Source organism: Vidua chalybeata, chromosome 3 (assembly GCF_026979565.1).
Source record: "Vidua chalybeata isolate OUT-0048 chromosome 3, bVidCha1 merged haplotype, whole genome shotgun sequence".
In the NCBI taxonomy this organism is placed as follows: Eukaryota; Metazoa; Chordata; class Aves; order Passeriformes; family Viduidae; genus Vidua; species Vidua chalybeata.
The window spans coordinates 49,464,133-49,486,497 of record NC_071532.1 but is presented as its reverse complement, the minus strand read 5'-3'; the positions used below and the strand labels follow the sequence as shown (position 1 = coordinate 49,486,497).

At 39.4% G+C, this 22,365-nt stretch overlaps 1 protein-coding gene across 6 annotated transcripts in view; it reads left to right on the top strand.

The window, feature by feature from the left end:
* Positions 1 to 22,365, top strand: part of MAP7 (microtubule associated protein 7) — a 108,996-nt gene that overhangs the window by 38,730 nt on the left and 47,901 nt on the right. For 4 of the 6 annotated variants that reach the window (XM_053936980.1, XM_053936978.1, XM_053936979.1 and 1 more), the window contains exon 2: positions 16,105 to 16,272. The exons of the other annotated variants lie outside the window; for them this stretch is intronic. In XM_053936980.1, the coding sequence (XP_053792955.1) occupies positions 16,105 to 16,272 (168 nt within the window). The remainder of the gene's footprint in view (positions 1 to 16,104; positions 16,273 to 22,365) is intronic. 6 annotated transcript variants of the gene reach the window in all.

Sequence of the window (22,365 nt, the reverse complement as noted above, 5' to 3'; positions counted from 1 at the left end):
AGTTCAGAAACTAGCTTATTGTGAAATAACTTGCTACTGTTGCAGTGACAGATTATTTGTGTGCTTTTGGCTGAGGAAAATATGGTAGTTTTGTGCTAAAGCATGTTTTGTGCCATGATAAATAAATCTCTGCTGCTTTGATCTATACTTGTACAACAGTGGAGGGGTATGGTAGTCTTAGGAGGACAGATTTGGAGGAGGCACTCCAGTGACTTCGTTTAATTAGATCATAGCCAAGTCCTTCCCTCAGCTGTATGAAATGCAAAGGTAGCTCTTAATGATGCACACTTTTAATAGCCTGAATGCCTACATGGAAGCAAAGGTTCCACAGGACTACAGCAGACCTAAACATGAGCTGTAAAGGAGGCTGCAATACTTGAAGCAGTCAGTAAGTCTTTAGGCTCTTTCTGTATTTGCTGTAGTTTTCACAGTGGCCTAGTGAGTCCCCCAAGCCTTGCAGCCTTGCAGTGTTATAGTAAGCTCTTCTTGCTTAATGAAGCTGTGTTCCCAGACTCCCAGGGGCATGCAAACTTATGCATGATGTAGTGGCTTCTGTGCACTAGTTTGTCAGCCTGGAGTGGGTGATATTATGAAGCTTGTTCATCTGTCCTGGAAAAAATAATTTTACATATTCAGTCTAGTCCTGGTGAAATATGTACATTTGCAATAAGAGAAGCACCTGTAAAATAGAGATTAGATTTATAAGGGTCTTTCTTCACTGCTTCAGCCTTGAATCTGGCTGGCACACTGGCCACAGAGCCCATTGGGAGTTGGTGTAGCATAGAGTGTGTATTAGCATCAACACCTGCCCCTTTTTTTGTTAGACTGCTGCTTCTGTCCCCTGGGCATGCAGAAGGATGTGTAAAGAGTGAGGACAGGAGACAACAATGAGACATATGACCCTCTCTTTTCCCCTTCTGAAGCCTGAGCTCTACTTTCCACTTGGTTTTGCTTTATAAAAGTCTTCCTCACCATGTGGCAGCTGAGCCCACAGCTCCACAAGCTAATGCAGAGGAACTGGATTGTTTCCTCTCCCTTCTATAACTTTCTTAATTAACATTTTCATTGCTTAATCTACGTAGCTCAGCCTGTCTGCATGCCTTCTCTTGTTACAGTCTCTGAAGTAAGTGATTTAAGAATTTGATAATTATATACCTCGAAAAACTAATTTGTATAATCATCTTGCTAGATTCAAAGCACCTGCTTGCTCTCTAGTTACTTTTTCTCTGTGGAAAGACTGATATTATTGATGGTAAAATTAGGAATGAACTCAGTGTTAACTCTTGTGACTTTGAGGACTGTTAGGGATTGCTGAAACTTCTTCACAGTAAATTTTCTCTACCTCATGGTTAAAACAAGAGGACCACTTTTGAGTAGGAGAATTAAATATTTCTTGTTTGTTGAAGTGTTTAAATGTTCTGATTTAACCCAGTGTTGCCTTGCTCTGATCTCTCTGGATTTCCTCTTCAATCCTCAATCAGTATAACGTGAAGGGCTTCTGAAAATCGTACATTTTATGATTCACCGTGTTTCAACACTCAAGTACAGCAATAATGTAGCAAAGTTGTGTCAGAGAAAGTGTTAAAATCAGCTCTAAAATGCAGTCTCGAATTAAAGCACTTTGGGATGGTTGCTGATATTTGGTACATCTGTGTCCTCATACCCAGAAGAGTACTAATGATATTTGTGGCACTTAGTAAAAGAAAATGCAGTTGTGAACACCTCTTCTACACAAACAAAGCTGTTAAAACAAGTACGTTCTTGCAGATGGTTTTATGAAGAAAAAAATCAACTCAAACAAAAAAAAAACCCCAACCACAGATGAGAGAGCTGCCAACTGTTATGTAAATATAGAGGAATCCTTAGAAATCTGCACTAAGATGTCTACATATTTAACACACCATTAAGAGCTTAGCCTTGGGAGGGAGGCCACATAAGGCTTTTTCTCCATTTTCAGAGCTAGTAGTTCAGTGACTATTTCTCAGCTGGTCCATTTAAGCCTGAGTGCATGTAGTGAAAAGAACCCTTTCTTGATTTGTGTGTGGTTCATTGAACAACATTGCTTAAAACCAGGAGTGTTTAGTGTTATTCATCATGCCACCCTTTGCTTTTACCCCATCTGACCTTTCAGCTCTGCAGAAGGGAACACATGCAGTAATTAATCAGCCCATGCTTATTATTTCAGGTCACTTGCATGATTTAGACAAAAAGGAAGAAGAGGAATACAAATGCAAAGTATTTTCCAGCATTTGCTTTTAAGGGCAGGGTGGAGCATGACAACGTGGGCTATCTGGTTTGTTACAGTGAGTTTAGGTGGTGTGCTGCCTTTGGTGGTGGAGAATTAATTGTATGTAATTGGCTGGGTGGCCACCTCTTAAACAGGAAGAGCTGCATTAGGCTGCTCAGGTGTAGGGGAAGGGGCTGTCATATCTTCACTGGAAGGATTAAGGGCTTCATGAGGTAGAGAAGGAATATCTCGAGCACTTCTTTGTATTCAGAATGTTTTGTGGTAGGAATTGTTAATAGCTGTGGGACATTACTATGTCTGTGGGACATAGTAAGCATCAGATCTCATTGGGCACACAAAGTATCCATTAAAAACAATATAGGATACCTCTGAAAGTAGTTTTATGAATAAATACAAAAGCATACACGTAGCAGTGTAGTTTATTATTTGTCCAGTGTTTCATATGCTTAGGAAACTAAGCTCACATAAGACTTGCGTTGAGAGCTTTTCGGGGGGGGGGGGGGGGGGGGAGGGGAAGCGGTGACCTGTCCTATAGTAGCAATTAGCCACTGGAAAATCTGGGACGTATTTAAGACTTTCTGAGTTATAGTATTGGAATTGGAGTGGCATTTTCTTTCCACTCAACTGGTATGTTTCCTTCTGATTTGTAGTTATCTCAGAGGAATTTAGTTGTTTTCTGTTCTGTCTGTCCCTGTAACTTGCCTTACTTTCCCATTTTGTCATACAAACCTAGAGTAAACCTTGTTCTGTAGCAGTTGGGGATCGATTTGTCAGTTCAGATCTCTGATGAAGAGCCTGAATGAGCTTAAATTTATGCATTATGGTCTCTTGTCTTAAGGAAGGGTTGCAGATTTCATAGGAGGAAGCGCTTATAGGGTGGGAGCTTTGAGTACTGCTACTGTGCAAAGAAGTTTTTAACATATGCAGATACGTCATTTAGCTCCCTACTGAAATTGTGCAGCCTAACTCACAGTAGCACCATGTGATGCATGTACCACTTGGAGTACAGTGTCCTTCTAGGTTGCTTACAGTCTCTTCTTAATCATTATAATATCTAATCCCAGATTAGATGTTGAGGAAGAACAGTTTCCAAAGCCAGTCAGTGTTCTTTAGCTCCTGACCAGATGACTCACTAGCATGTCTTTAAGAGATTTCCTTGGAACATCCATAGAAGATTATTGTTCTAGTGGAGATCTGACAGCATCACAGATAAATTCATGTCATCTAAATATAACATTAATTCTTCCAAGGGGAAGATAATTTACAGCCCTTTTTTAAAAAAAAATTACAATATTATCAGAATGGTCTTCCCAAATAATCATATTCACTGCTACATGTAACTCGGCATGTTATCTGAATTTCTTCCAAATAGGAAATTGACAAGTGTTCTGTACTCTTCAATAGAACTTCTGTTCTTTTGAAGTAGAATGATAATTGTTTTGGTTTTAAAACCACACTACTTCATTCCAGTATACACAGAGCACAGCTATGAGAGAAAGAATGAAGTGATATACATTCTGCAAGTGAGAACAAATTGCATGTTTAGCACAATCTAATTGCATAGGTCTAGTCTTCTACCAAAATAAAAAATAATCTTTTCCTGGCTTACTGGAAAATAATAAAAGCTGGAACTTCATAATTCATATTATTTTTTCACATTATTTGTCATCAGAATTCAGGAAAAGGATTTTGAACTCAGGATCAACAGTAATTGCTTTGTGAGACTGTTAGTGTCATCAAAAGAAAGTCAAATGTAGACAAAATCTCTATATAGGATGCAGATTAATCTATTTTCTTGCTACTATCTCACATTCTTACATGTATATAAGTATATACATACTTATAACTGCTTATAATTAATACAAATTTATAATTCCCAGTCTATATGTAGCAATAGCAGGAGGTTTAACTTGTATAGCTAAATTTAGACTGCTCCTAATTTGCAGAAGGGTAGGAGGAGATGACAGCTAGGACTGCCTACTGCTAATTATGCAGGTATGAGTATCAGTTCACTGTGACACTAATTACTGTTCATTTGTGTAGTTTGAAAATGTGTGGGTTTGGCATTAGTTTTTTGTTAGTGAGTTTTGGAACTTTAAAAATAGAGGGTAGTTTTCTTTCTCTCTGGCTTTGCATAGTGGCATGGATGCAGTGCTGCCTCAAATCAGGTGCTGTTGTTCAAGGTGGTGTAGAAATGCCAAGGAAAGTTCTGTCCAAAAATCTGACAGATTTTTAAAGCTGTGAATGTTAAAAAATTGGCAAAGAATAGTGATTATCTTGATAAATAGTTAGAAAAATCAGTCTATTGAAAAGATGCGGTGGTTAGGATGCTTTGTATTGCTTTACAGGCAGCCTAATTCCTATCCAAAATAGTCTGTATTGTGTAAGAACACTGAGAAGAATAATAATTTGTCTTTTGAAGGCTGCAGTTAGTTCCCAATCACTCTGTTCCTAAGACCTCTCTGAAGATCACGTCTGTTTTTAACATAAAAACATCATATTCAGCTTTATGGTGTTGTTAGATGGAAGATTGTGTATATTTGTTGCTTCATTTTTTTTCAGAATCTAGTTTTCTGCTTTCTAGGCCTTAGAATAAAACTGCTCTTGATCCCCTTCAAACATACTCCCAAACAAAGGTATTTAAAAGATATGATACCATTTTTCCCGCTTATCTGTTGTGATCTGTGCTGCAAAGCAGACTATGGACAGCAGAGTAAACACTCAGCTGTGAGAGAATCCACCCCCAGGCTTGTTGTCAGGCCATGCATAGCATGGGACTTGTCAGCTGAAGAGCCACAAGAGGTATTTCAGGCCCTTACTGGGTGAAAAGAGAATCACGACCTTGGTGTTTTTACCATCATGTTCTTCCCAACTGAGCTAGACTCGGGGTGTAAAAGAGGAGGGATTGTGCTCTCTATAAATGAATGGTTTGAATGATTGGAGCTTGGCCTGGGGCAAGTGACAAACCAGCAGAAATGGTGGTGCTGCTGCCTTTAGATAGCTGGAGAGAGCCTCAGGCTGTAGTACTCATGGGTGTCTCTTAAACACTCTTCTGGAAGGGAAATGCACCTGGGTGCTAGAAACCAGGAGATGAGTTTAACACATTCCAAAACAGTTCTTGATGCAGGTGATCAGTGAACTGACTAGGACTCATGCTCTGCTGGACCTGCTGCTCACAGACAAGAACTGGTAGGTGATGAAAAGGTTGAGGGCACCTTTAAAGTGCTGTCTGGCAAACCTTAGTTTTGCAGAGTGTTGCATCTAGTTGCATCAGCTTTTGGCATTGATCTTCCATTAAAAGGAGGAGAAGTGCTTGTTGGAAGTAAAAAGTGCTGACAAGTTTATTTTGTTTTTGTTTGTTTTAATTGCAAAACTGGCACAGCAATAGGTAAGCATTAATGAAAATAAGTTAGTTGGCGCTCCAGTTGTTGGAAGTAATATTTTAAGGTGTTGTGAACAGGTACAGAGTGCATCTTGTTATTGTGTCCTCTATTGTATAGTTGTGATATGAGTCCTAATTGTTCAGAGCCTGGTCAGCGATGTTCTGCTTGGCTGTGCTGATCAAGGGGCTGTGAAGCAAGGTGATCTCTTACACAGCAGCATCATGCTTCGAAGTGATTGACTTTGAAATATTCATTGTGTTGAATGAAGATAAACCAGTAAGGTGGACATGAATTATGTTATTTTAGTCACATTCCATAGAGCTTTAATAATTTTGTAGCCTGGAACCTCACTGGTGGTGAGCTACTCAAAACAAACAAAAATACTTTTATGAAAGATTTAAGCAGGTTTGATGAGTTCTGTCTCCCTGTGGAATGGCGATCCACATGGCCAAGGCTTAAAGAATAGCCTTTTAGATAAGTCCATTTGCATCCTAAAAATAATTTCCACAGTGCAATGCAGAGAGCCCAGGAAGCAGTACCAGCCTGATACGAGCAGTAACTGATCTATGTGGTCCCAAGTTTTGTGCAACAAAACCCAGTCTGTGTCTCCCATATAAACCAAAGTTTTATAGTTATAATTTAGTCTATCCAGGAAGGAGAGTGTGGGGATCCTGCAGGCAATTTGTGGGAACCATTGCATTGTTGGTATAGAGGCAGTTCTGTTCAGTGGTTGCACACTAGAAGACTTAATGGCTCTGGCAACCAGCCTCCCAACCACTGTGTCTGTGAGCAAAGGGAAGAGCTGGAGGACAGTGCCTGAGTGACTTGCCTGAAGATGAAGCAGTGTTGAGCACTTTTCCATCCCCATTTTACCTGTTCAAGGGAAAGAAGGGAGGCGTGGTCAGCCTGCCTGAAATTAGTGGACCTGCTATCTCAGGCATCCAGCACAGGCTGCCTGGGCTTTCAGATATATAATATGCTGAACAATGCATTTCTGCATAGAGTCCAATACTGTGATTGCAGCATCTATTTTCTCCTTTTTCACTATTTATATAATACACAAATTTTTGTGAGGCTTCATTTTTTGTGCTGAAGTGGAATATTTTATGTGCATTGTAGAGCAATAGGTTGACTAACTGAGTCACTTGCAATAAACACCCCAATGAGACAGTCCATTTTCTCTCTTTTGGTTGACCAAACAAAAGAATCAGAACCGAGAACATGGTCTAAAACAAAAACTGTAGAGGTACACTATAGTTTAGTCTAGCACTTCTTGTAAAACTCTTTAAAGGCAGGGACATAAAATATATAAAACATATGATTAATGTTAAAAACATTATATACATTATTGTTAACAAGGCCTCACTGTTTCTGGGCTAGAATTTAAAGACTTTTCATGAAATAATATTTTATACGTTGCTATCAGAGCGTTTGAAATCCTTCATCTTTGTTAGTAGGTTTGTGAAGGCTAGCCTGCTGTCGTGAAGTATGTGGCTTGGAGGTCTAAATTCTTTGTTTTCTCAATCCACGATAAAGAGGAGGCCACTTCATTGTATTAAAGAGCTGTAATTCCATGAAGCGTTTCAGTGATGTTGTAAAATCAAGATGTTTTGCATAATAAAATAACCCCAAGTGAGAATTTTATCATTCTCATGCTTAATTTGAATTTTACAAGGCAGATGGCAAATAATAAAGGTTGCATAATGTTTCCATTTAAAGAGTCTTGTTTCAATCTCTCTACAGTTTTGATAGATTTAAATGGTTTGGCCTCTATTTCTCTTTTGCCAGGTTCTCTCCCTATTTTTTGTTTTCTTCATCTTCAGCAAATGGACCAATTTCTAAAGAATGAGACATAGGAAAGAAATAGGGAAATTCTGCTATTTGGGAAAAAAAAAAAAAACAAACTTAGTATCAGTCTCAAGGGATGGCTTAAGGGCCACAATGCTTTAATGAAAATATTTGAAACTGGGAACAGTATGAATTTGGTTTTAGAGCTATGCCTCCTCTTGACCTTATGAGAATCTATTCAAATTAGCAACATAAAAAGTTACAGCTCATGCCTGTCAGGGATGCATTCAGCATCTGAGTGTTATATTTTTGTCCAGGATTTTTGGCTGAACTGAGGCAGCAGCCTTTCCTCTCAAATGCTTTGGGTTAATCAGTGTTCCAATTATTCATGATCCCCATGGAATGAGTTGAGCATGGTCCTCTCTGGAGCTCTGGGGTCTGAGGGGAAGCAGCCAGGGGTAAAAAGTCTCAGTCTCTGCAGGTAGCTTTGGCACCAGGTGCACCAACTAGAAGTGTAGAGGCTTGTTTTTCTCCCATGCTACCCAGATGCCTGCTGCTTAGGTTTGTAGGAAAAGTGATATGATGCCTCTAGGGGAGAGGTGGGCATGAGGAGGTGTTTGGGTTAGAACAATCTGAGCAATTCTCTCTGCTCAGAGAACTGCAAGGGTAAAAAGGAGAACAGCAAGAGAAGACAGTTGCAGTGTAGCAGCTTCAGGAACAAGAGAAGGAGGTTGAGAAGGCATGGAGGGGGGATGTAAGGTGAGGAAAGGGGCCATTCTTCACCATGAGGATGGTAAAGCACTGGAACAGGTGGCCCAGGAAGTTGTGGATGCCCCATTGTTGGAAGTGTCCAAGGCCAGGTTGGATGGGGCTTTGAGGAACCTGATGTTGTTCAATAGGATAAGAGGAACAGGAGGGCATCTAGTGGAAAGGAATCTTGCTGGTATGTAAAGTTACCTATTTTTAATGCTTAAATGTTCTTAAACTGTGGTGACTGATATATGTCAGTGCATTATGCAAGCTTTTGGTTAAATTTTAAGGTTTCAAGTTCAAGAACTGAAAAGTTAGGAAATTTCAGTGGGAAAGTTGACCCTGCAACTTGTGTAATACAACTCATACGTGACATACTATCAAATAATTACGCATGTGATTGTGTTATTGGAAATTAATAGCCCTCCCATCAGTAAGGCTAAATAACTGTGAAGGAAGTCAGGCTTTGATCCATCTCAGTAGCCCTGCATACCTGAGGTTGTGATGATACAGCTTACTGGAAACTTCAAATATTTTCTGAGAGTTTGTAGTTGAGTTACTAGAAACAGTCCAAAAGCAAAGATTTGTATTCTTTGTGTTAAGAATGACAGGGCTTTGTAGCAAAATACTGAACACTGGAGGGTTTTAGTTTGAAATATAATAAATTTTAGTTTGAAATAATATTTGGTTTTTATTCTTAAAACTTGGTGTTAAATAGATTTATTTTGATTACAGCATGTTACTGTGCTTAGTCAGATGTTTTACATTGCATATTCTGTCATGTCATCATTATAAACCAATTAAAAATTAGAGCAGAAAAGCAAGGCAACAACTTTCATGCTTATTCTGTGTTTTGTCTCTTAGACACAGTCCAAACAACACCATGGTGGATTTTCTCCAAGTAACTAAGGCATCAAATACTACAGTAGTACTTTTATTAAACACCCTATTTGATATGCTGGATATACAGACTACCTATATATATATATATATATATATATATATATATATATATATATATATATATATTGAACTAAAAGCAGTGAAAAGGGGGTAAGGAAAGATTTTTCTTACTTCTGTTAAAAAAAGCAGACTAAGAAATGTTGGGTTTGACTTATTTTCAGTAGCAACCACCCATGTGGTTTTTCTTCAGAAGACTTAATTTTCAGTGGTTGTTATAACCTGAATATGGCTGAATCCTTTCAGTCTGGTTTTAAAATTGTGGAACATGCTTAAAATAAAAGTGAATCAGTCAGAGATAAAAGGTTTCTCTGGAGACTATAGAGGGGCAAAAAATGAAATTTATGTCCCCAAAGGCCGAAGAACTGCAAATTATGGCAGTCCAGCAATGCAATCACCAAGAGAGCTAACAAGCAATTGCTTGGAAAGCCAATGACACCAATGCTTAAGGAACTAAAAGAGAACCTTCATAGATTTGGAATGTTTCATGCTTTCATGAGCTATGAAGAGCTGTTATTGTACTGGACTTAGGACAAATGTTTGTGCTGCCAGTAGAGTGGTCTAAGAGAAATCAGCTACCTGTGGAGATCCTATAGAGAAACAAGTTTTGATTTTTTTAAAAGACTTCTGCAGGCTGTGGGTTTGTGTGGAGAGTGTGGGGTGGCAGTGCAGAAAGACAAGATGTACTTTTTAGTGGTGTGACACTCAGCCTCAGATCCGAGAGAGGACCTGGGTAAAAAATATACTTTGGTTTTGATGGTGAATTATTCTTATAACACAAAGGCCAAAGAGCTCTACTAACTATTTGATGTATTTATAATGAAAACTTCTTAAAAATGACTGTTGGTGTTATTTAAAGATTGCATGTAATACCTTCTGATTGAAATATATACCTTTGCCTTTCTAAAAACATACTCATTTATTATAATTTTTCCAAATACATGAAGCTCAAGAATTAAGATTGATTGTGCAGACTCAGTTCTGTGCATGGAGTGTTGTAATTAGCAATTAGAATATGCTGTCTTTCTGCCAAGCAGTACGTAGCTCCTCAGGAAGCCCTATTTCCCGACAGCTGGACAGCAGTAAAGAACAGCTCCCTGAATTGAAAATAATTTTTCCAGTTTTCTATGATGTTTTCTTTGAAACACAAGTTTTCCAGAAAATGGTGTCTTGAGAATCTTTGTGAGCTCTTGGCTGCTATTAGCTATATTTGTCTTTTGCCTCCTTAAATATGATAGTGTAGGCCTGGCACAGCTTTTGTTTTTGACAGTGATTGAAGTGATTAAGGATAAGTCATGCAACAGAAATATATTTTCTTAAGTCAGTGTTTCAGCTCTGTTCCCTACTCAGCCATGGTAGGAAACATTCCTTTTTTCCTTCACTGTTTCTGTGTACATGCATTTTGCGTCACACTGAATACTCATTTTATTTGGCTGGCAGTCACAGCATAGATCTTGTATATAAAAAGAACAGGAGAAGAAGCAGCAAATGGAATGTTGCACTTGCTCTAAGTAGTTACAGCATCCCTTCAGCGAGGCAGAGGCAAGCTACCAGAAAACTGCCTGTTTTCCTCAGGCAAGAGTACTCTGAATTAGAGTAATGGCTTGAACGTGTGCATCCAGGAGCTCAACTGCTAAATAACAGCATGGAGCCTTTGTAGTTCTAACTGTTTCGGAAATAATTGTCTGTACAGAGTAGGCTGTATAAACAAAGCCTAGCTTCTGTGAATCTTCCTGCTGTCTTAAGTTGAGAAGTGGTTGTTGCTGTAGCAATTTGCTGGCATTATTCATGTTTTATTTTCCTGAGGCTGGAAGGAAGACTGAACATCTCCGCAAAATTTGAGCTGCAGGGAGCTTTGCCCAAGAAAAAAAACCTGCAGCAGTGAAATGATTGCCTGTGTTGCTTGTGTTGATCCCGCTGACTTGTAGTCTAGAATTTATCTGTCTGGAAGAGAAATCCCAGCAAATGTGCCAGGCATACATCTAAGTGGCCTAAAGTGTTGTTGTGTGAAGATAATTAGGTACCAGGACCATTGCAGCTGTCTCAGTGTAATGCTTAACTTGCCTTTTCAGCCAAGTCAAGCTCCTGCGGCAGACTCTGGTGTTGACACAGTTCTCCCACATTCAGTTCAGGGTGCCGAGTCAGGAGATGAAACCCATGTGGCAATGAACGTTTTCTTAGTAAAAAAAGATTGTGCTACTTCATTATTTTATTTAGAATCTGAATCTTTCAGAAAACTCTGCAGCTTCTATGGCCAATTATAGCTATAAAATTTTACCCCATGTTCCTTTGCATGGAGTACTAAGTGCCTTAGACTGTTAGCATTAAATAATACTTCTTTCCCCCCGCCCCTCCTCTCTTCTTGTGTTTTGAGCATCTTTATTTTTACTCATTCTCTGGTGCAAGGTTTGATAAGATCTCACCAAAGGCAGTTGTCAGGGCTTGTGCAGAGCAGTTTCTTGGGAGTTGTCCTGTGAAACTAAACCACAATGGGCATGAAACACTTTCAATGTTTCATGTAGTCTAAAACTACTTGTCTGTTTGTGCAAATGTACTTCTATTATGGCTGACTATAAGAGGAAAATAGCCACTAAATCAATAGGCTGGGTTGAAATTGTCCTGGTTGTCTTATTGTGATGAGTGCTCATTTATTCTCTCCCAAATGAGGTAATTGAACAAAGTTACTCTTGCAACTCCTAGGAAGAAGATTCTTCCTAGACGCAAAAGGATGAAACTGAAGATGCTTTAAAGCATTATAGGATGAAGGCCAGGACTTCACTTAGTTCAGCAGAGATACAGTGATTCTGAGTTTAATTGAAAGCAGAGGAGGGGAAATCTTGGATAATGGATTTCTCTTAAGCTTTATTGTAGATGTCTTTTAATGGGGATGAGTAGTGAGGGAATTGTAATTTGTGTGGCTGGCTAGTAACCTGGAATCCAGTGAGAGATGCTGTACTATTGGCTGAAGCTCTGTAGAAAGAAAGTGATTGGAGGTACCCAGAAGGTCAGGGAGATGTTAAATGTATTCTAAAAGTAATGCACTGGGAGAGTTGTGTTGTAGCCTCACTTGTATAGTTGTGTAAGGTGGCAGTGCAGAGTAACCAAAGAAAGAAGGCTTTGAAGGAGAACAGTTCTATTTTTGAACTTTCTTATGCTTAAGAAGTTCATATCACTTCATTTGTTAAGTGTCTTATGCCTCTTGCAGCTGCTCTTGTGTGTGTGTGTAAAATGCTAAAGTGCCCTAGTTTTAGAGTGTGCCTGCAGCTGCACACGCAGCAGAGAGACATTATTAAAGCAAAAATCTGAATTCCCTCCCTGTGGAAAAATGCAGTTCTAAAACCTCATTTGTTTCCTTGGTCTAAACCTCACCTGGCAAGGGCAAGGCACAGCATTCAGATGTCGATGAAGGTAACACGTTTGTTCTTACAAAGGGCACACTGAGACTGCATCTGAAAATGCTGTGCGTGTGTGGGGATGTCCCACAGGGCAACAGAAACACTTGGTTGCTGTAGATAGGAATTAATTACTGTGACACAGAAAAAGAGTAGTGCCTTGCTTTTTAATGATCAGTATGCTGCCATGTATGAAGGAATTCTTCACCATGAGGATGGTAAAGCACTGGAACAGGTGGCCCAGGAAGTTGTGGATGCCCCATTGTTGGAAGTGTCCAAGGCCAGGTTGGATGGGGCTTTGAGCAACCTGATCGCTGGTGGACGGTGTTCCTGTCCTTAGTAGGCGGGTTGGAACTAGATGATCTTTAAGGTCCCTTCCAACCCAAACCATTCTATGATTCATCCTGTGATTCTGTAGTGGCAGAGGAACCACTGTTATGGGCCTACTCTGTGAAGTCACTGGGATGGTAACTATGAACTTCAGTGCACATGGAGCTAAGTCAGAAGAGTTGAAAGCATAGAGGAAAGCATGGGTATGCACTGAGTTCAGCAGGGATGTTGTGACTTTATATGTCAGTGGGGTGGCAAGAAGAAAGCACTATATTGTCTGAAAAGCTCTATGTTGGCCGGAGTATCCTAAATTAATCAATAGATATTGTTCGTTTTGCAGCACACTCATTTAAATTAAAAATATGTTTTGCATCAAAAGAATGTTTCATTTTATTGTACTTTGGTGGGGAGAAGTGATTACGTCCTCTTGTCTTTGAGACCAAAGAGATTGCATTGTTTTCAAAAATTACTATTTCTCAAGATCAAATTGCTTAATGGAGCAATGTATAGCAAAGTATCCATTTTCCCCTTCTCTCCATGCCCACGCTCACTTTACTGCAGTTGCTATCTCACTAATACTCACAGGCTGCCATATGCTTTGATCATTGTGCCCTCTGAGCGAGGATATCAAATAATGGGATACTCAAGTTGCTTTCTGCAGTTCAAGCAATCTCACCTTAGAATCGGTGCGAATATAGAAAGCAGGCTGGTCTGTGCCTGATTCTCCATTTCTCAGCAGTAGGTGTAAGCTTCATTGTGACTTGGAAGTACTCACAGGAATTACCTCATAGTTTGGAGAATGATCTCTGGTTGAAGTCCAGAAGAGTTTTTCATCTATAAAATTGTACAGGTGCTTCATTTCATAATCTCTGAGGTGACCTTCCATGTGCAGCTACTGCAGCAATACACTGACACTGGTCCTGGGTATGGGAATCTCTCTGACATCCTGGTAGCAAATGCTGCTTGCAGCAGTGAGAAATCTGAGGAGGAGAAGCAGCTGGTACTCTTGCACCTTGGCTGAAGGTGTTTGCCCTTGTGTAATAGTCTCACAAATAAATCACTGCATCTTGCACATTGCCTGCTTTTGGTGTTCAGAGAGCTCATGCCCTAAGACAGGCTGCACAGCACAAATTGCTGGCTGTCTGGAACTGAGGTTGTCCTGCATGCCCCCAGGCAATGGCATTTCAGCTTTCATTTTGGTGATGTGTAATTAAAAATCTTCCATTTACGTGTCTCATCTGTGTTTGGGTGAGCTTGCTAGCCTTCTGGTCAGCTGCAGAACTGGCTTCATAGCACAGGCTTTTTCAGCAGAAAACCTTTTTTCCTGGGATCCTTTCATGTTAATATCCTTGTTTTATATTGCAGTGAGATAATGAAATATTATTATCCAGAGGGTATGAGTGTCAACTTTTTTAAAAATGCTGTTACAGACACTGTGTTTCTTTTATCATCCTTAAAAGATTATAACTCTCCCTACAAAGGCATTTGGTTTGGTATCTTCTACATTATTTAATATTCTAGGATACAGTGCTTTTAAAGCGGACATAGTCAGCCAAAAGTAATATTTTATAAATACGCATCTCCCAATGGAGCAGTTATGCATGTTTAATCTTTAAAAAAAAAAGAAAGCTGACACTTTGCCTATAGCCAGTTGCACCATCCAGATTTATGTCTGTGGATTGTTTCTAAATAAATGTATTTATGCTTCTGGCTTTAATGTTTTACAGTTGAGTGCTAAATAGCTGTGTTTATCTCTCTAGTCTATATGATGAAAACAATGGCAACTTTTATGCCATTCCATGAGTAGTAAACACTAATGCTGGTGAGTTTTCACTCTGCTTTGCTCAGCCAGGACTTTAGAGATGAGGAACATTGGTAACAGTGCTTTGTTTGGCAACTCTAATGGTAGACTTCTATGATAAGTGCCAGAGCAAGAAGAACTGAGAGGATCACTGCAGCTTGGTGTCATATAATTTATTTATATTTGCAAACCAGACTGGTAAGTTCCACACTGTTGGAAGTACAAAAAGATGTACTAAATCATTGAGCTTTTAAGAATTGAAAATACTTTAATATAAACTTAATTAATAGGTATGTTTAAATAAGGCATGAACTTTGCTTTCATGTTTCAGTGAATAGAAACGAAACAGATATTCTGTCATTTTTCAAACCTCCAACTTGCAAATGTACTTTTTAAGTACTGCTGTTTAGACTGTAGAAAAACAGGCATTTTCCATTTGCTAATGATGGAAATTTCAAAAAGTTTTTATCTGAAGTTGTGAAGACTTGTATTACCTGTGTTAAAAATAGCAAACCGGTCTATAGTCTGGAAGTACTCTTGCTTCACCTTAGTTCCTTTAGAAATCACTTCAACCTACTTCCCTTAACAGGAGAATCTGAGTATTGACATCTAACCAAAATTAGGTACATATCTCTGTTGTTTAAAAACAGAAATCTAGATTTTAGTTTTAAGACGCTGGAGTGCATTAGATCCAAGACTTCTGCAGAATTCTTGCAATTCTTTCTGCCTCACTGCTATAGTAGTTGGCAAAACCATGAAAATCTCCTGAAATAATTTTCAAGATCAGTGCTGTTAATTAGAACAAAAATTTGTTACAAAAAGATTTTGATGGTATAGCCCTACCCATCTTGCCAAGAGTTTTCTGAAGAATTTAAATTAAGAAGCCTGAAAGTGTTGTTTTTGATGTGTTTCTATTTTTTTCTGAAATGGTAGCTCTGTTAGAGAAATCTTTCTAGTGTCTCTTTTGAGCCTGGTGTTCAGTGCATTCTAGAGGGCTTAGGGATTTTTGAGTGGAATAGAATGTGGACAGTACATGTGTAAAGTTTCCAAGCTGATGCTTCAGTTCTATTCCTATCTGTATGCCCTTCCCCAAAGGATAAACCTGAAAGAAGGGCAGTCAGTGCACCATCAGTGGCTTGGTTTCCCCATTGCCTAGAAAGCTTACATCTCTTGTGAGCAAGCTTCCACAAAAGGCGTGCTGATGCTGTGCTCTCCTTGTCCCTCCTGCAACCTATTGCTAAGTGCTACAGTCCTCCAATCTCCAGAGATATTTCCCTTGTTTCCCATCCTGTTTCTCTAAAAAAATAGTAGGATCTGAGCTCACCTCCAGTGCTGCTCTGAGCCTGACTCTTTAACTGGTCACTGAACCTTCCCAGAAGGGCCAGGAAGCTCCTTGTCCATAGTAAGTGTAAGCAAAGGTTTCTTAGTGTGCCTTTTTGTTCCTGTCCTCAGCTACTGCTCAGGGAGCATCTGCCAACTACCAGGGCAGCATATCTGCTACACAGGAACGGCTCTGCAGCAAGGGCTTTAAAGGACGAAGGTTGCTTCAAAATGGTCTGTGGATAGGAGCTGACTGCTCTCAGGCTGCTTGCACTTTGGAAGCCAGCAGCAACACACAAGGTACCATTTATTACTTCCTGTACTGAAGGGAAGTTTTAAGTTTTTGCAGAAGGGGAGAATCAGCATTTTATACTGATAAAATGCCAATGCTTAGTTTCTGGGCTCCTGCATGGTTTAAGTGTCAGAGTAAATGTCTTAAACACAGCTCTTCTGTGCCGTTTGTACAAATGGATTTTGGTGATGAGAGGAGATGGTTTGGTTTTGTGTACCAGCTGTTGCATTTGGGTCTCCAATCCATTTTCAAGCCTCTCAGCAGGGTCACATTGTAGCATGTGTTAATTTAAGGTGAGAATTTCTCTCCTTTCTTGTTTAGAAGGGTTTGACTTTGGTAATGGTTATGTTTGCGTGCATAGGGGTTTACAGAAGCAAAGCCGGTGCTGGTGGCAGTGCGATTTCGGTTCACTCAAGGCACTGTTTTGTAATAATCTTATGAAAAGTGTAACAGGCCCTGAACAAGATTAGGGCTCCAGTGTGCTTATGCTGTGACAGCGAGGAGTAAGCATTGACTTAGCGTTCAGCTCAGACACAGATGGTAGAAGCAGCAGCATAAGAAATTTGGTCTGTCCAATGTTCAGTACAGTGCAGAAGTGCTGGAAAATATTGTCTCCAGCTGTGCTGGAACAGGTTTCCAGGCCAACACTCACCCCCCTCTCTTCTTGAGGGGAAATTTCAGAGTCAGTATTGACAAGTGGATTTTGAAAACTAACATCTAACAAGTGAGTTTTTAAATGGGATTCTTTACAACATATCCTCTCCAACAACTCTAAAGAAGAGAGCAGATCACAATTTTGTCCTGACTTACTCTAAAGATTTTAATATTAAACATCCAGATGCTTGGGTTTTTTTTTTTACCTTTTTATCTATCAGCTGTACTGCATGCATCTTGGTAATTTTTGGCCAGCCATAGAGCTTTGAGACCTATTTATCTTTGGAAAGATTGCTGTCCTTTGTTCCCAAGCTTACAATTTTAAAATACAAGTAAGAAATAAGCATGGGGTGCAAGTATGGAATGAGCACATTACTTAACTCTAAAACAATAAATTGCATTAAAATATTATGTAGTATATTGTTTATCTAAATATATATAGATACTATTGATAACACAAAGAATGTGAAAGTCTAAAGACTTGTAAAATATATTTTTACTGTAAATATGGAGAGTAGTTTTTGCATGTCTTATTCATAAACTATGGATGTAAGAAGAGGCAAAAGTCACAAGTAGTGGAAAAGCTTTAATTTGTGTTGAACTCTGCTTTCCCATGTATTCAGCCCCTGGATCATGGTTCACAGGAATTTGCTTGTACAATAAACAACCCAGTTTTGCTATAAAGAAACTCTTTAGTCTTAAAGCTCAGTGATGTTGCCTTAGAACAGAACAGCCAGTTGCTGAATGCTCAGATGTTTATTCTGAGCCAGCTACTCAGGATTTTGGTCTTAATGTGTTTCTGAATTAATAAATAATAAGTTCTAATAAATTCTGTCAGCTCTGACCTATGTCTGCACTTTCAACACACTCTACCTACTACAGCAATACCTCTGACTTGCTGACATGCTAGCTAGCCACTCTTCCCAGTGTCTAGACAAAACTGTCTAGACTAGCACCAATTCTTTATTATTACTTATACAAACTTAGAATACTCTGTTCTCTGCTTAGTTCTGGGTAATTCAAACTATGCATTTTTTACATTGTGCATGTCAGGTGTGACATGCTATATAAATAAGCAAGTGAATTTAAGAGTGGGAGTTTTATTCAGAATTTTTTTTTTTTGAGCAGTGTTCATAAGGAAGTAGTTGGAGGTAGCAGGATTAGGTGCTAAGGAGTAAAGAATATATCAGTTCCCAGTTAGCTCTGTTTTAAGTTTCCCAGTTTAATGCTGAATTTCCTGTGCTATGTATTGGAAGCACTTTTTTACTGAGGTATGAGTTTGTTCCAGCTGTCATTTCTGAAGCCTTCCCTATCTCACACACCCCCGGCACACTCTGACAGCTAAAAAAAGTAGCTGTTCAGTCATACCAGGGGGATTAGATGACAAGTGACAGGTACAGAATAGCTAGATTGTCTTCTTTTTTCCCTGTAATCCCTCCTCCTCTGATTTAGCTGTTTCTTTTTTTCTCATGGCTGCTTCTCAGTAACTTCTCTCTTGCTTGTAGAAATAGAACAGGAAACTGGAGGGTGGTCTTTCCCCCTTGGTGCTCAGAGCACCCTGTACAGAGGTGTACCTGCACTGTCATGGCTGTCTGCAGGCCTGGGGCTCTCCTGTCCTTGTGCTCTCATCCACAGCTGTGCAGCCCTTGTGCAGCTCCTCTTTCCAGACCCATGCTAGGATGCAGTTCTGGTGCGGGCTGCTCTGCGCACTCTGACCTTGACACAGGTCTCAGCAGCACTTCTTGCTTGTGGTCCCCAAGTGCCCCTTCACACTGCATTTAATCTCTTGAGGCTTACACTTCTGGGGGTAGAGACCTTCTGGAAATAGAACTGCCTCTGTCTTGTGGCTGATTCCCTTCTTCCATGGAACAGAGCTTAAGCATCTTCTTTCCAGCTCCTCAGGCTTGCTGTGGGGCGTTTGGTTTGCCATTCACCTCACTGGGAATAGCTGGTTCACACCATGCAAACATGTTCATGATGTGCCAGTCTGAAAAACAAGTTTCTGCACAGCTCTTGTGTTTTTAAAAAAGCCTGTCAGAATGCCAGTGTGATGCTTTGCCTCTCAATGTTTGACATTCAGTGTTTTTTCCAGGGTCTGGGTGAATGTTCTTTCTGCTTTCCAGCACATCCTCCCAGAGGTTCTAATTCTCTTGAATTCTATTCCCCTTGACTATTTTGCCTTGTCTTCCAGGCCAGATTTCTGTGACCATATTTCTTACCTGACATGTAAAGGAGCACTAAAAGCTTACAGTTTTCCTCCTTTCTCAGTATTTTACGAGCCTTTTCCTTGACTTTGAATATTTTTAATATAAACTTTCTCTTTGTACTTGTTTTGCTTCCCACTGCTAACAGTTCCTACTTCTGCTCACACAGGCCTCCTTTGGACAAGCTGGAGATAACTGGTTTTGTTAGTTCAAGAGGAACACCTTAGACTGTAAGGTTATTAAAGGCATTTTTATCTGACAGATGCTGATCATGGAACAGCTCTTTCAAAGTAGTTCTGGCTATCATAAAGTGGTTTTTTTTCCATTTTGGGAAATAAACTTTGGTACTGGTACTTGGTACAGAGATTATCAACTGCTCTAGGAATTTACAGTAATTATAATGGCTGTATGAGACATGGGGTGAGCTGACATCCTATGAAATTGCTTGTCAGTCCTTCTAGAGCTTGTACTTATCCTGGTAATCAATAGAAGTATTGATTCAACCTGCCTGATTGGGAACACATAGATATATTGAAACTGATCAGAGATTTCTAAATAGATTTCATTTCCATTACAAAACTGTTCTTTTAGCAGCAATCTGCCAGTTTTGTACTTGTCTTGGTTCAAAGCAAAGCTAAAAGCTGAGCCTGAAGAGGTCTTCCCTAGCACTTGTCATCCTTATGGATCTCTTTCAGCTCTGCCCCTGGTATATATGTTGAATTCTGTGCTGCAACTGGTGTTATTTGAAAGCTCAGCATTTACAAATGCATATTATTCAGAAATACATATCTCTTTTCTTGCCTTTCTCCTGCCACTATTTTTCCCCTCTTTCCACACAGAGAAGCTGAGGTACAGCTTTCTGTTTGGTGCTGTGCCATATAGTAATATGGCAGAGCTGAGAGAGACAGCTGTGCTTCACAGAAAAATATCCATCTGTAACTCTTCTTTATGCAGCTTTTATTCCCTTATGTAAAGGTAGTGGTTCAAGATAAACAGCAGAGCAAATATTACATAGTAAAATGATATCTCTTCTGGCATCTGTTAGGTATAGAAACTGGTGTTGTCAATATTTAGGTGTGGATTTTAGATGTTTAGTTGTCTGATTAATCTGTTTGTATCCTAGAGCAAGAGGTATTTTATGTGGGAGCACACCTACACTGGTTGCTAAATACTTGTGCCAATTCTTATTTGATATCCAGCATCGTTAAAATTCATGGTGTGCCATCTGTTCTTTTCATCGCTTGTCATATGAGTGGTCATATGAATGTGTATTCAAACCATGTCAAAAAATATTCCAAGGAAATGTTAGACAAGGAGATATGGGGGAAAAAGTATTACTTTGTGTACCTAGGCTTTTTTGCAAGTGTATTTTCTGGCTGTCATTTAAACCACAGTTTTGAAGTTAATGGAGTGTTGCATAATCCCGTGGTGCAATGTTTGAAGCAAATAACGCACATACTCAGTATGAAAGATGCAAAGAAATTTGTGCTGACACTATTAGAACATCAGTGTACTCACTAGCTCTTAGAAACAGTATTTTTACTATTTTATGACAGTTTCTTCTTCTATATAATGCCCTAGGCCAGGCTGAAGGGAATTGTGATGTAACTAGAGGGACTTTTTCTGGGAATGTTCTAAATAGTTGATTCATGCAGGAGAAAAGCTTATTTTACTAGTACCTTAACTTTGAGCAGGAGATAAGATATAGAGAGTTTAGAATCACAGAAATGTTAAGGTTGGAAAAGACCTCTAAAATGATATCCGACTGTTAAACTAACACTGCCATGTTCACCACTAAACCATAGCCCTGGGTGCCACATCCCCAAGTTTTTGAACACTTTCAGAGATAGTGATTCCACCACTTCCCTGGGCAGCCTGTTCCAATGCCTGACTACTCTTTTGGGAAGAATTGTTTCCTAATATCCAGTCTAAAACTTCACTTGTGCAACTTGAGGCCGTTTCGTCCTTGTGGTGTTTCTTCTTGTTCTGTGAGAAGCAGCTGACCTCCACCTGGATACAAGCTCCTTTCAGGCAGTTATAGAGAGTGCTGTGATTCCCCCTGAGCCTCCCTTTCTCCAAGTTAAACACCTCCAGCTCCCTCCCCTGCTCCGCATAGCACTTGTGTTCTGGACACTGCACCAACTCTCTTGGCTTTCTCTGGACTTGTTCCAGCACCAGGTATGTATTTTCATAAAGGTAGATCCTTTCAAGCCTGGTGGTGCAAGAGTTCAGTGGTGCTCAAATTATCTTGCCAAAAATCAGTCCATCTACCCATAGGTCACACTAATCTTTTATATGAGGCCTTTAAAATGGCAAATACTAAAATTTTGTGTTGGGCTGCCTTTAAGGTGCTACCGTTCTTACTGTCATTTGGAATCAGTATTTATTAAGTTGAACAGTGATTATTTATATTGACTGCAAGAGACTTAATACAGGCATCAAGAAGAGTCTTGCACAATTAAGTTTTCACACATTTTTTTGGTGAGACTGATTTTTTGAACATTGTTCTTGGCAAAACGTTGCTGTTGAAAATGAAACATTTGATAACAGTATTTTTCTATTTCCCTCCTCCACCTTCCCCCTGCAAAAAAGGTACAGTACATGTAACATGAAGGTTCTTCCTGCTACCTTTTACCCTCTGTGTTAATCGTGAAACATGCCTGTGGAAGGAGGTAAGCAAGGAAACAAAGGTCATGAGGCCATGATGGGAATGAACTCACTGAGGTACTAAGTGCTGAGTGTGTATTGTTAAAGCTGACATGCATAAGAAATTGCATGTCATGAATTGCATGAATTGGAGACTTCTGAGGAAAATTTGTTTTAATTATGTTTTCTAAAGTGGATCTAATACAGTAATGCCTGTTTAGCTTTTAAATCCGGAGTAATCAGGGTTTTTTTTCCAACTTTCATTTCTAGTAATATTTTTGTTCAAATGAATTGGTGTCTTTCATCCCCTAAACTTTATTTATAACTGTCTTTTTATCCTTGCTTGCAAATACTTTCAAGCTGTTTTTGGAAGGCTTCTTAGAATTCTTACAGTCTGCCTTTAGGCTATTCCCAGATTGGTGTGTTCTGGACTCCAACACTCCTATAGTGGAACTGCTGGATACAAAGATGAGTAGTAAGATGAAAAAATCATGGCATCTAATTTCTTGGCTGTTTTTTCAGTTACAGATAGATGCTCAGCTAAGGATATGGTTTTGATTTTAATAATAGTAATGAATCTTCTGGTTTTTTTTTTCT